We start from the raw sequence: 13,989 nt of genomic DNA, 5'->3' as shown, positions 1-13,989 counted from the left end.
TTGCTGGCTCAGGAACCACCTTTAGGCTACCTATTCCCCTGAAAATGCAAGTGTCAGCCAATAAAGATAGCCTGCTCATGGTCACGAGAAATGGGTCAGCAAGCATGCTTTATGTGGGGACTAATTATTGTACCTCGTTTGGAAAAATGAAACACACTGATGCAGCAAACAACATGGGCGATCACCATAAAATGGGTTTAAGGAAGTGTAAAACAAGACACCATTGTTTAAAGTACTCACAAAGTTGTGCAAACTACCCCTTTTAATTTAAATACCCACACTCTTATACCCACACTCCATACTAGTCAATACTCTTGCTTTGATTTGTTTAACAGCGTAGAGAGGCAGCAAGCAGGTATACTGACATTACAGATGGGCTGCTGCTGCTAATGGTAGAAAGAGAATAGAGGTCCTATTCAAGTGTTAGTATTGTTACTTTGTTGATATTTTACTTAAGTAGAAGTAGAAGTACTGGTGTAAGTAAAAGTAAAATTAGCTCATTCAAAAAGTACTCAGAATAAAAGTTATTGAGTTACTTTTTAAAGAGAGAACATTGTTAGATGTGATCTTCTCCACAAAATTCTAAAAAGATGATTAATTGGAAAAAATGAAAATTACAAAATAAAGTACAAAAACAAAGTCAAGCCAGATTACTCTTCTCTTCTTTGCTGACTGACTGTTCACTGCAAAGACCAAAACAGCTGGTCAATTTACAATGGCCCAGTTTCTATTGCTCATGAAGAGCCACATCATTTGTTCTCTGTAATGGATGTGATTTAAAATGTAGTGAAGTGCAAAACTCAAGTAAAAATGTACTTAAGTAAAAGTCAAATTACCGGCTTTAAAAAATACTCAAAAAGTGCTCAAAAAAGCTACTGACTTACAATAATGTGAGTAAATGGGCCGGGCTTCATGAGATCAGTCAGCCAGTGTGCTTAAATGCTTTACATGGTCATCTGAAATGTGTATTCATCCACTATCCTACATAGATTTAACATGCATAGGATTAAGCATTAAGCACTGATTAATGCCAGTGCTTTTCTACAAGCAGCTGTCAAAGAATACCAGTGTAATTATATTTTGTTGTTGAGTATTAGGACAAAAGTGTGGCATGTGAATGACACAGGAATCAGGATAGGTGTGTTTAGCTCAGTGGCCCTCATGGTAAATTCCCGTGACAGCCAGCATACATTCCAGCTGGACATTTGGTGACATTGTGTATAGTGTCATTTGTCCTACAGTGTTTTGCTGAGTCTGAGAAAAATACATAAGTACAAAGCAGTAGGGCCTACAGTGTGTATGTACTGCAGCAGCAAAGAAATGGTGTGTGTTCACAACTACTAAATATAGGACTTGGATATCGACTTCTCATCGACATTTAACTACCAGAAGACTATTTCTGATTGACCTTCAACCTTGCAATTTTTACCCTGCATAATCAAAAATATTGGCAGAACAAAATACAAAAGACAATAGTAATTTAAAATAAACTTTGTGATTTTATTGTTTTATACTTACTCTTACACATCATACAATCCTAAATTTTTAAAGAAAAACAAAATAAAAAGATATCTGGTGGTGTTTCTGGGGGACTGGAGTGCCAAAGGACTTTCTGCAGGACCGAACTACAGCTTTGTGAATATTGTAGAATTCATTCGGTGTCCCAAAAGAATGAATCAAGTCATCTTCATTGTCTTTCATGGATACTCAGTTCTGCTGCGACACACAGAATTTTAACCAGATTCATTATCATTGGCTGGTTTATGATCATTATTACTATCAACCAAAAGCCTTGCTTGATGAAGACAATGATTATGTAAAGTTGTGCTAAAGACAGGATTGAAGACATCAAAACTCCATCAAACTGAATTAAAGGAAGAAATAAGTAATCGTTATAACTAGAATATCTAGGTACGGTTGCCTGGATTGCTGGTGCCAAGTCTTTCACCACAAACACTCAAAACAACTGCAGTGATCCAGCAGTCTCAGATCACATATGAGCAGATCGGGCTTCCATCCTCTGCCCAAACAACACAAGGTCAATATCAGAGCTAGGTATAGCCTGATAAATGACATTACACTATACTGTATGAACTGTGGTGGTTTACATTCAAACCGCTCACATTTTCAAAAAATGGGGTGATATGAGCAGTCAATAGAAAACGGCAAGTGTAAACCATGATAACCGCAAGGTTCACACATCTGAACAATCATCCCAAGTAAAAGACAGGCTTTTTTTTTTTACTCTAAAAAGGACAAGACTGACCCATTAGGACTGTGTCCAAAAATTCACTCACTCCCATCAATCTCAAAATGCTGCCCTGGCATGTACATCATGTAGGAAGCTGGGAAGAGTTTAGTTATTTTGCTTTAGATCTGTTAAGTAAAGTGATCAGGATTTTGTAGGGGACAACTTTTTGGAATAACAATCAAACCAGCAGGCAAGGCTGAACTTTTTATACGTGCTATACTAGCCATCCTAAAAGCATAAGACACACCTTAGGGAATAACAAAGTGGAAAGCTTGTCTAATTACAAATACCCCTAAATACAATTATTCTCCTTGTACATTATCGTCACACAACAACCCCCATCAACTCCTTTTCAATTTCAATTATCCACTAGAGCTGAGTGAGAGCGAGCAATCAAATGACAATCAACAAGGCTCAAGGTGTTTCTAGCGCTTTGAAGCTTCAGGAGCTTTAGATGACTGACTTATCCCAGGTAATGACAGTCTTTGTGTTTGCATGCAAAGACACTAAGCCACTTAGAGCTGCCCATCACCGACACTTTCTCTAACGGGGATTGTGATAAAGGCTAATTCTCCGATCGCAGAGGCCAGAACGAATTTCAAGCCGGGCAAATGTGATATCTGCATACTCTGTCCATTCCTTGCAGCCTTTTTCACAAATATTTCATAATAAAGATCAAGGTAAAGTTACAAGGAGAGCTTCTGATAACCCAAATGAAGCCTCTCACCTCCATGCACATCTCATATAGGCCTTACAACTTTCACTAACATCACTATGCTTTGACTGAACAGTCTTCAATAAGAGGATAAATGCATGGACTGGAATCCTGTTTAAGTCAGCAAGGCCAATAAAGCTTAATAGTAAGGGCTTGTTGAAAATCCGACCAGGAGATATTCAAGGTTGGGCCAGTTTACCATCAATAGGAATATAGAGATGCTGAATGAATGGTCACTCAAGAAGAGCTTATAGCAATCCTGCATGACATTGGTGGCGGTTAGGCAAGTCAGTACAACTTTTATGCTCTGACAATAATTCGCCCTATATTGTATGAATCATGAATAACCTGTGAATGACGGGGGGAAAAAAGATGGAAAACAATTCAGTGCTGTTTGTGGCACGTTCTTTTTTTTTTTTGGGCAATTACGAAAAGCACTTTTATACACATAGTACTATTCTTCACCTTAATCCCCCCACCTTTTATAACCTGGCAAAAACCTACATTAAGATTATACTATATGAATAGGAGCCATATGGTATTTACATTTGAAAAAAACAGTAGAGTCCTGTTAACTTGAACCTCAGTCGAGGTTCCAGCCATGCATGCATTGTGCTACTGCAGTGTGTCTTTTTAACATTCTTGCTTCATTTCGAACTGTGCAGTCAGTTACAAAAGAATAACTCATTATGTCTGACTGAACACACATGCATGTAAATTTGATCTTCCTAGAAGTAGCTAGCTAGAAGCGACCTTCATAGCAGGGACTCTTCTGAATCGGAGCACATTGTAAAAGCACAGCACGCAACTCTGTAGTATTGCGACAATATTCACTTCGGCCGGGAGCGAAAGGTGTGTCACTGTGGAGAGTAACTGCGACCCAGTTCAGTTTTCATTCAGCATGTGTCAGTGGTCTGCTGGTGGTTAGAGAAACATGGAGCTTCACTCTGCGTGACTCCACAGAACAGAAAAGGGCATTCAAGGAGAAAACACAACATTGTGTCCTTCTAAAACAGAATGTCCCATCAATCAAGCAAGCAGGCAATATCTTCAGCAAGCCTGCTATACACAGATCAACTATAAACTACAAAATGACCCAGATGCTGAACAAAACTGAGTAGGTGTGGCACGTTATTTTGTGCTCTGCAGTTGACACACTTTATTTAGTTGTGCTTCGTTTCCAAATCCAAAATAACGGACATTTTACTGCACAATCTTTATCATAACGGCTTAACTGGACTCTATGCCATCATATGTCAGAGCTTGTGTATTTTTTCTTCAAATGGTTATATAATCAAGATGGAATTACTTAAATATAATTGAAAAGGTTAAATGCAAATCGTAATGATTTGCTGACACATGCTGCCAATCCTCCAGCACAGACCAACCAAACGATAAAAAAATAAATAGAATGCAATCACACAATTCAAGCTAACTACAATATATTAATATAGATCTTCTGATGTCATACGCTCATTAAAACAGAAAGGAAAAAAAAAAATACAGAATTCAATCACTCAGTTAAGTCAAGGCTCTCAATTTCCCCTACCCCTTCCCTCCCCCACCTGCCCCTCCAATAACTGTTCATGCACCCAACATCAGTATGATAAGTCAATATATCAAAGAGAAACATTTCTGGAAAATGCAGAGACTTGGGAGTTCAACGTGTGGTGAACCATAGAGTAAGGGTAAGAGGAAGCGAGGAGAAAAAAAAAAAAATAGGCCAATTTGACAAGAAGTTGACATCATTTTTAGTCTGGGAGAATAATTTATATTCTCAAGACCTAAAAAGGTCTTGTTGATAGATGAAAACTCTCAGTCAGGGTCTGTAGCTTACTAGACTTCTAAATTGACCTCTCTCTGTCCCTATCCGAGCCGTGACACGCTCCTGAACAGCTTACCCCTGTCTCACTTCAACTACCTTACAGGGATTGTATAAAAATAAACCCACACGATCCCCCAAGTTGAGAAACAACAAAAAGGGGTAAAATCAAATGTCTTCCCTCCCCACAGCAACACTAATGCCCAACATGCCCCTACTGCTCTCTCCCTGACTCTCAAGCAAACGTGCACACACACTTTCATACACGCACACATACATTCAGTCTCAAACAGTCCCTGGTGGAGAGAGAGGGAGATGCTAGTGAAGGGAGCGTCTGGACAGGGGCTGCGACCACACCACCCCACCCCACCCATCTTAGACTACCATGAACAAATGAAGCCATTATATCAGGTGTTTTCATCCAAGTCGCCATTGTTCCAAATTCACACCGCGTCAGAGCGACTTTTTAAGCACTCAGTCCTCATAACTTCTGAATTTTCTCGGCCACCACGATGGGGTTCTCCTTGCGTATGCGGGCAGCAGCTGCACCCCGGTAGTCGTAGGGACAGTCGTGTTTGTCAGAGTAGCGGTGAATGGCGCAGAACAGGTTACCACAGCGACAGTCAAAACCTTCGGGAAAGAGAAGTAAACTTGGTCAGTCAAACACAGCTTTATTGCAAACATCATTACATATTTAATATTAGTCAAACAGTGTACAACAAACCGTTTCTCAAACAGAGTGAAAAAAGCACAGGAAAACTAGAACTGAGAATGTGTGAGTACTGAAGAAGAAGAAGGGGAAGAAAGCTGTGGGAGAGCCTGTTTTGAGGCAGGCCGGTTCGGCACAGGAGTGCAAGCCAGCAGTACACTGTGAAATGCCTTGGACCGTGAAATGCACCACTAGCCTGCAGTATGTTGCTTTCTACACCAAAGTGATAGGTGGTGGAGGACCACCATTACACAAGCATTGGGAGTGGGGATATCTAGGTTACAGGTGAGAATGGAGATAGACAATAGTGATAGGTGTGGTAATAATAGCCTGCATACTGAAGCATGAACAACTAATGCACAGTTGTCTTTTTCATTGACAACACACTGCGTTTTGTTCCAGACCACTGTTGATGTAAGGTCAAATGGGTACAAGGCCTATATCTAACCTATTCATATTAAATGTCTTAATAATAATAACTTCATTTTATATAGCACTTTTCAAAACAAAATTACAAAGTGCTTCACAAAGACAAGGAAGAAAAGTTAGAACAAAATAAAATAAAAGCAGAGCCAAAAATGAGAGAGCAATAAAACCACAAGAAATCAAATGGCTTTTCTATAAAAGAAGGTTTTTAGTAGGGATTTGATAATAGATGATACAGATTCCACTAGCCTGAGACAGGCTGTTCAAAAGCATAAGGGTTCTGACTGCGAAACCCTGGTCATCTTTAGTTTTAAGCCTGAAGCTATGGACAGCTAGAAGAAAATCCCAAGCAAGTTCAGGCTCATAAGGGGTGAAACCGGGTGAGATGGAACTTGGGGCTAGACCTTGCTGAGCCTTAAAAATTAGCTGGAGAACTTAAAATCAATTCTAAAATGAACACAAAGCCTGTACAGGGAAGCTAGTATGGGAGTAACATGGTCCTGTCTCCTAGTCTCGGTTAAAACTCTGGCTGTAGCGTTTTGCACTAGTTACAGACGGTTGAGGGAACTGTTGCTTAGACAGAAGTAGAGGGAGTTCCAGTAATCCAGGCGTAATGAAATTCAGGCATGGATTACCTTTTCCAGATCAGCAGAGTAGAGTCAAGATCTGATTTTAGAGATGTTTTTTAACTGGAGGAAACCTGACTGAACAACCCTCTTCACCTCAGAGTCAAAGGTCAGATCTGAGTCACATCTCTGGTGGGATTGATAGAGTTGATGTCCTTCCTTTAACTGTCATTAAGTTGAAGGAAGTTTTAGGACATCAAGCTCATAATATCTGACCAGCAATCCATAAAGCCATTTAGGCTGAACGAGTTACTTGGGTTTATGGGTACATAAAGTTGTGTGTCACCTGCATAACAATGAAAATTTATATTATGTTTAAATGACATCACCCAAAGGAAGCATGTAAATAGAAAACAAGGGGCCTAGAATCGATCCTTGGGGAACGCCACAGTTGAGATGCACCACGGGAGGAGGCAATGTCAATCACCACAGAACATTTTCTAGCAGAAAGATATGATTTAAAGAAATTGAGAGTAGTATCAGTGAGCCAGACATAATTTTCTAAGCAACTGAGCAGAATGCTTGGAAAGTGTCAAAAGCAGCACTGAGACATCTCTCCTTTTTGACTTTCTTCAGAATATCATCCCTTTCTAGATGCATGATAAAACCAATGCAACCTGTCTTTTTTTTGGGCCAATTTAGACACTCACCCAACATTTGAATGCTTTGCACCAAACGATCAAAACAGTAATGATGCCAAAATAGTAAGATCAAGTGTAAACAAAACACTCTTTCAAAACGCTTAAGGCTAAAATTGTAAGGGGGAAAAAATTGGTCCCAGCAAAGCAGGTTGAACCATGCCAGTAGCTAACAAGAGCTCACTGCTCAGTGTGTATGTGTGTATGTGTGTGTGTGTGTGTGTGTGTGTGTGTGTCCTGAAATTATTCTCTTCCTTACCAGTGAGGCCCACTTTCTTTCGGCATGAAAAGCAGCGGTTCTTTTTCTTGTTTTTATCAGGGGTTTGGTCACCATCAGAAGAAGCCTGTGCTGCTTCCCCTACAGGCCCTGGTGCAACAAAACACAAACAGGCAGGATCAGCTCAGAATACGTTATCAGTTGATGTGTTTTCTCATTCTGTAGTTTCTCATTCTCTCTCTCTCTCTCTCTCTCTCTCTCTCTCTCTCTCTCGGAGCAAACAGGATAGACTGTCTTCTGTGGCACTTACCTGTGTTTTTGGAAGTGCCCTCTTCCTCTTCCTCCTCAGCCTCAGCTCGATCAGAGTCTACAGCTGCTGAATCCTGGGAGATGCTCATAGCTGTCATCTGCTGAGTTACTGGGCTGGGAGAACTGGGACTGACATCACAAAGACATCAAGTAAAACTTTAGACCATAAATGAATTCCATTCCATCTCAAGAACAAAAAAGAATTTAAGAATTACACATTGTTTTCATTAAAAGAGCACAACTCCCTCTTTATGTGACAGGTTCAGACTGTTTTAATGTTAGTGTAACTAATGGAGTGTGCCCTTTGTAACTTCACTGACAACCTGGATGCTCTTGTAGCCATCCACGATGACAGTTATCTATGTGAAAATGCACTGATCACAATTCATACGACTCAAAAATAAGTAGTAGCAGCAGCAGTAGGCCTACTGTATAAATCCCACTCTGGTAATTTTCTTTATCACTGAACATCACAAGCAATGCAAGACACAGTAGCAAACACAAACAGGGCATACAGAAACCAGACAGCACATACATATGCACAACCATTCATGACTATACTGAATAGGCAGGTGAAGCACAAATCCAATCTGATCATTCCACAATGGGAACAAATTGACCATTTGAATCTCTCTGTAGACATTTTGGTAAGAATAAATCTATTACTGAAACAACAGAAATTGTGAGGGGGTGATCTGTGTTGTCCAGGAAACACTGAAATGTAGACATGGGTCTCCTATTGTACATTTAGTTTTTCAAGATTAAATCCAATAGCTGAGCAGGCTTTATTTATATTTTTTCCAGTCTGTTATCTATTTTGATTGGTTTCCTTTCCAGCAAATGAGGGCACAACTACAATACTAGCAGGAACATGATTATAAAAAAAAATTGTAGAATGATTTAAACAAAAACAAAAAAACCCCACAATAAACAGAACTCCTCAAAATATCCTCATCTTCTATTCTCACTCATTACACTCTTTCTTCAAATGAATGAAGAAAATACATTTAACTTCAAATTGAATGATTTTATTGGCATAAGAAAAAATATAAACCATATAAAAGTAGTTTACAAAAATCAGAAACAAAACAATTCAACTAAAAACAATGAACTAGGGCTAGAGTGATTATTGTGCTTTATAAAAACAAACAAACAAAACAAACAAAAAACAATTAGCATTTCCCATTGTTGATTCATCGTTAGACACTAAAGCCTAGTTCCTCTCTCACTTTTCATTTGCATTTTGAAAATGGCTGATGCACGCAGCAGTTTTGAGGACAACATGCCCTCAAGCGAGCCTTCAAAACAAAGTGTGAAGTGCAGCAAAAAGTGGGAACACTTCTAGAAAAGTAGTGGTAATGTAATAACATGCATACTGTGAAGGATCAACTTGGCTTACTACAGCAGTATAGCAACCTTACTGGTCCTGTGTCAAGCCAGCCAGATTGAAAAAGGGACTTCTGGTTTTTTAAAATAAAACTAATATTGACAAACATACGTTACAATGGTTTTTGAGTAATATGTTAAAAATGAAACGAAACAACATATGAAAGGAAGAATCTGTACTCAAAGAAAATTAAATTACTCAATCACAAAACATATACCAGGTAACTTAGAAGGATCTCTTAGAATGTATCTTGACAAATACATTTCAATCCATAACTATTGCACAATGTTCCTAAGGGCTACAGAATCAGTATCATAGCTCTGGTACCATAAGTGACAAATTTTAATCATATTTTGAAGGCAAATGAAGGCAAACCTTACTATCGGTCTCATTCTGGCCAACTCTGGCTCGCTTGACGCTGAGTAAGTGTAAATCTGTTACACTACCACAGTATTAGAGGTGGTGCTCATATCACAAGATAACTTAAAGAGGCAATATTTTTATGACCTCTTAAAAAATGTCCTTAATGTTTAAGCAAACGACTACTGTTAAGCTAAACAAGTACTAGCACAGTGCCATCTTAAGCTGATGCTGGCTAAAATGCAGAAGTACTAACGATAACATGTTTCCATTTCTATAACCTAGTATGATGATGTCTACATGATGGCACTGTTTACGTGTCCCCTCTTGAGCTAACGAATCGATTAATCAATAGAATAATTCCCAAAATAGTCACTTAATGCAGCTCTACAATCAACAATTCATATATCTAAGTGACTTTGACGTTGGTATAAATCCCATGCAATGAATATATGTAATAATGCACAGCATGCACACTGTTCAGTGAGAGATGCATTATATTCTCCAACTCAAAGAAGAGAAGATCACCTCCAGATAAAGATAAAGATTACCGCAAGTAGATGATCCACTAAATTTCTCTCTGGCTCCCTCCTTCAGTGTCAACTTTCAAAACAGATCCCTTTGATCTAGTTAATGCTACGTTTGTAAAAAGAGAAAACGGCCTGTACTTCAACCCCACAGAAATATGAGAAGCTGAAGTGAAAACGGTCGTTAAAATTATGGAGAGAAATCACTGGTCACTGATCACAGTACTCCCTAAGGGCTCTGTGTGCTCTGGCCCAAAAAACAGAGGGTTGCTTTCGGGCAGTGAAGGTGAGGCAGAGCCTGCTATGGAACAAGGTTGATGGTGTGTTGTTTACCAAACAAAAACAAGCAATTTTGACCTGAAACCTTTCACTCACAATGTCTCCATCGGGTTCAGAGTACATATGTACAGCTACATGAAACTGTAGAGATGCTTAGGCCAACTTTCTTAAGGCTAGAAATGTGGACAAACTGAACGCAAATTAACAACAAAATGTTCATTGGTGACAAGATAAACCATAAAATACAGCTTATAACTTTTCGGTTTTTTATACTTTTAAAACTATTAGAAAATGACGGTCGATCTCGGGTGTTATGGTAAAATATAAAACGGACACTCTTGGGTCTTCTTTTACAACAAGGTTAAGAAAATACAAGGTTTGGTGTCCACAAGGCAACTGGTCTCGTGGCTGTATCCAAAAAACACACTCAAACCCTTAACAAATTTTCCAAATTCAAAAGTATCTAATGCATGCAAACATATACGTTCAGTATAATACTCATGTATGCAGTACAACATAACAAAATTTGTTCTGAAGGCCAAATGTAGATATGTGTCAAATTGATGCAGTTTTCCCTTACCACTCGTTGTTTTAGTCACTGTTGCACAGCACTTTCTGTTGCTGCAACATTTTGTTATATAACTTTCTGAATAGTCCTGGGAGTAGAAACAATGAGACAGTATTGTCAGACCAGGTGGAATTTAAGGTGAAACACAGGCACACCACAAGATGTGGCATCTTCAGCAAGAGAATACACAACTGCATACATGTTCCCTATGAGCATCCTTGTTGTTCTCTCTAGAACAGTACTTTCCTGCTTTACTCTAATCTAGCATTTTAAGCATACTGCTGATGTATTCTACATGAGGACAGCTGCTGAGAATGATCCCATATTGCCATGGCCACTTTCTGAAAAATGGTTTCTTTTCCATTTGGTTTCAATTATATATATTCATCATGGACCGCCGAAAAAACATTCCTGTTTATATTTTTAGATCTATTTTAGCTTCTAATTACATTCCTGAGGTAGCTTTTGCAATCAATTTTTTCATACACAGAGCTAACTATTTAAAAAAAAAGAAATAAAGAAAAGAAATTCACAGAAATATCAATTCCCTAAGTAAGACAACTTTTATGAATGGGAGGCTATGCAACTTATGTGATAGGCATATTAACCCATATCAGTTATGCATTTCACTTTCTGCTTGCGTATTTTGTATTTGTGCTTGATTTTATACTTTTAAAAACAGAATGTAAGCTAAAATGTAACTAAAACAGAATCAGTGTGGACACAAATGGAGCTCTCGCACGAGTTGCAGACGTGATGTTCACGCTACGGGTGTAGACAAGGAGTGATGTCATACACAATCCTAAAAAGCGAGTATAATTCATAATGACTCTAAAAGATGTTGTTAATATCTATAGCCTAGTAAGCACATGCATTATGTGACAAAAATCATGCAACAAGATGAATTCAAAGTACTAAATTCAAACCACACTGAAGTGCAACACCCTGTGGAACACTAGTGGAATATTTAGATGGACAGTTTCCAGCATGTGTTTGGAACAATACTGAGCCAATGGGCTGAGCCAATTCTCCATCTGTCAGTCAACATACCTGGGCGTCCTTTCCTCAGGTGGGGTTCCCACCCCCTCTGTACTGGGTTCCGAGGACGTGCTCTCCACAGACACACCAGCTGCTCCTGGAGACCCTGCCGGCGATGTAGCAGCTGCGTGGAATGGGACACAACACACAGTTTGACAGCCTGGACAACACAGAGGCTGAGCTTTTGGTCTTCAACATGGATCTGTATTTAAGTATCTTATCAGATGCCATTCATTGTCTGTGGTTGTCTGCCATGATTAGATGTGTTTTGAGTCATTGTGAACTAACCGATGGAGATGTCACTCTCTTGCTTTCTAATGCCATAGTACAGGCAGCTGCTGCTACCTCTTTTCTCCAACCCCTTTTAGCAGATTCAAGTACCCACCATGCCTATTCAATTTTTGGGTGTCCCCTCTTCCAAGTTCCTGCCTTTCTTTCCTCCTAACAGACCCATACCCAATATCCCTCCCCCCTTTTTCATAGGTCACCCCTCTCCCATCTTCCTACCTTTCTCTCCCGGGGGGCTGGATCGCCCCCCTCCCTGTTGTCTCTGCAGGTGTTCCTTGTAGCAGACCGAGCACATGCCGTTGGTGCGGGGGTTACCATAGAAACCGCATCCCATAGTGCAAAGCATTGGCACCTGCGTCTGATTGGTCTCCTGAGCCATGCTCTCTGACAAAGGGGGGTAAGGGGAATGGGAGAGGATATTCCTGAAAATGGGGTTGGAAAAGTTAGTCAAAATTATTAGTAGTGCCTATTTGATTACATGGTTATCATTTTCTTTTTTTTAACTAGCTAAAAGAGCTTGGAGACTGGCATTGGAGCATGAGAGTTGGGTTGGAGCAAAAAGTAAGATTCCTCTAAGTGCTGTGAATATGTAGTGTTATGGGTTATGGCCAAACTTCATTCTCATTTTTGATGTAATGAAGATCAAATATCGGTTCACCCCACCACCACCCTGCTATAGAAGCAGTATTGGACTATGCCACTCTCTACTGAGAATAGAATACAGTCCAAATCCAAATGCTGTCCCCAACGCAATGTAAAAGACAAAAATAGGTGAATGATCAAAGATGACAGTTAAAAACAAAGAGAGATGATCACTTAAAAATGTGATTTCCCCTTTGAGTGCAACAATGAGGGTTTGCATCAGGACCGTTGGGCAGGTAGACATGGAACTGACAAAAACTACGTAGAAAGCAGTGTATGGCAATGGAAACAAAAGAGTTTCTACTACCCGAGACAAAGAAACATTCACTGCGATTTACCAATCAACAGTAAGCCAAGTTACATTTTGCGAAAACGTTAGCGAGTTGTGTGGTGCTTTCCTGCGCCGCGGAGCAAGATGTTTTGATCGGGACCAGCAAAGTTCACAACAAAGAACAAAAGCTAACAAATGTCTGCACAAGTATGAACACGATAAATCAAACAAAGCCTCATAACAACCGATAAACTGGCTAACGTTAGCTAGCCGACAGGCTGGCTAAACAAGTTACAGCTGACTGTCAGCCAGTTTTAGTTTGTCCGCAGCAGAAAACAATTGCCGTCCTATGCTTGCTTGGCTCAAAGCAAACACTGTAACGACGTTAGCAAATAGGCTAGCTGAACATTTTGTTGTGACTGACACTAAAAACCGACGCGAAAATATGGACAAGACTAGCTAGGTAGCATTCCATCACAGCTGAAAACAACAAAATAAACAGGAAACTGTCCATAGCGACAAATCGTAAACATACTTTTGTCTTTTAAGACCGAATAAGCGCTAGTATTAGCTGGCTAACGTTAGCTGGACAGCTAACATAATCAGCTAGCCAAAAAACAGTGCGCATCCCGACAGTGTCCTGGCTGGTTTAAAATGGATTATATAAGCTGGACTTCTTTTATAGCTATCTAGGATAAAGGAAGTACCTGGAATTCAAAGTACCGAGGGCTGTCGTCGACCTTGGTCTTCAGATTTCTATAAGTTATGTGTCCCCCGACAGTGCGCGCGGCCTCCTAACCAGCGCTAGCTCCCGACATTCGGAACAACGACCATGACGTCATCCTCAGCAACAATTCATCCTTCCCTCAAACGGGCCTACATAGCAAAGTCCACCCCAACACCAACATGCATTTGA

The 13,989-nt window shown here is 39.7% G+C and overlaps 1 protein-coding gene across 1 annotated transcript; it reads right to left on the bottom strand.

Moving 5' to 3' along the window:
* Nucleotides 1–1,476: 1,476 nt before the first annotated feature.
* On the bottom strand, nucleotides 1,477–13,889 carry LOC139665369 (AN1-type zinc finger protein 5). Its single transcript, XM_071544366.1, has 6 exons — nucleotides 13,781–13,889; nucleotides 12,380–12,582; nucleotides 11,885–11,996; nucleotides 7,715–7,842; nucleotides 7,447–7,554; nucleotides 1,477–5,418 (listed from the first exon to the last, which is right to left on the bottom strand). Exons 2-6 carry the CDS (start codon nucleotides 12,537–12,539, stop codon nucleotides 5,270–5,272), a joined length of 657 nt encoding a protein of 218 aa, XP_071400467.1. The 5' UTR covers nucleotides 12,540–12,582; nucleotides 13,781–13,889; the 3' UTR covers nucleotides 1,477–5,269.
* Between the last annotated feature and the right edge of the window lie 100 nt (nucleotides 13,890–13,989).

The sequence above is a fragment of the Centroberyx affinis genome, unplaced genomic scaffold (genome assembly GCF_046629955.1).
Source record: "Centroberyx affinis isolate AG114_WGS23_722 - 3 ecotype Tasmania unplaced genomic scaffold, CSIRO-AGI_Caff_v1 ptg004545l_1, whole genome shotgun sequence".
NCBI lineage: Eukaryota > Metazoa > Chordata > Actinopteri > Beryciformes > Berycidae > Centroberyx > Centroberyx affinis.
This window is presented reverse-complemented; position numbering and strand designations above follow the sequence as displayed.

Excerpts from the sequence above, each read along its gene's own strand:
- LOC139665369 (XM_071544366.1), bottom strand. The coding sequence starts at position 12,539 with ATGGCTCAGGAGACCAATCAGACGCAGGTGCCAATGCTTTGCACTATG. Across the intron at positions 11,997-12,379 it reads CAGCCCCCCGGGAGAGAAAG|CTGCTACATCGCCGGCAGGG; the intron begins GTAGGAAGATGG and ends CATTCCACGCAG. Across the intron at positions 5,419-7,446 it reads AAAGAAAGTGGGCCTCACTG|GTTTTGACTGTCGCTGTGGT; the intron begins GTAAGGAAGAGA and ends TCTTTCCCGAAG.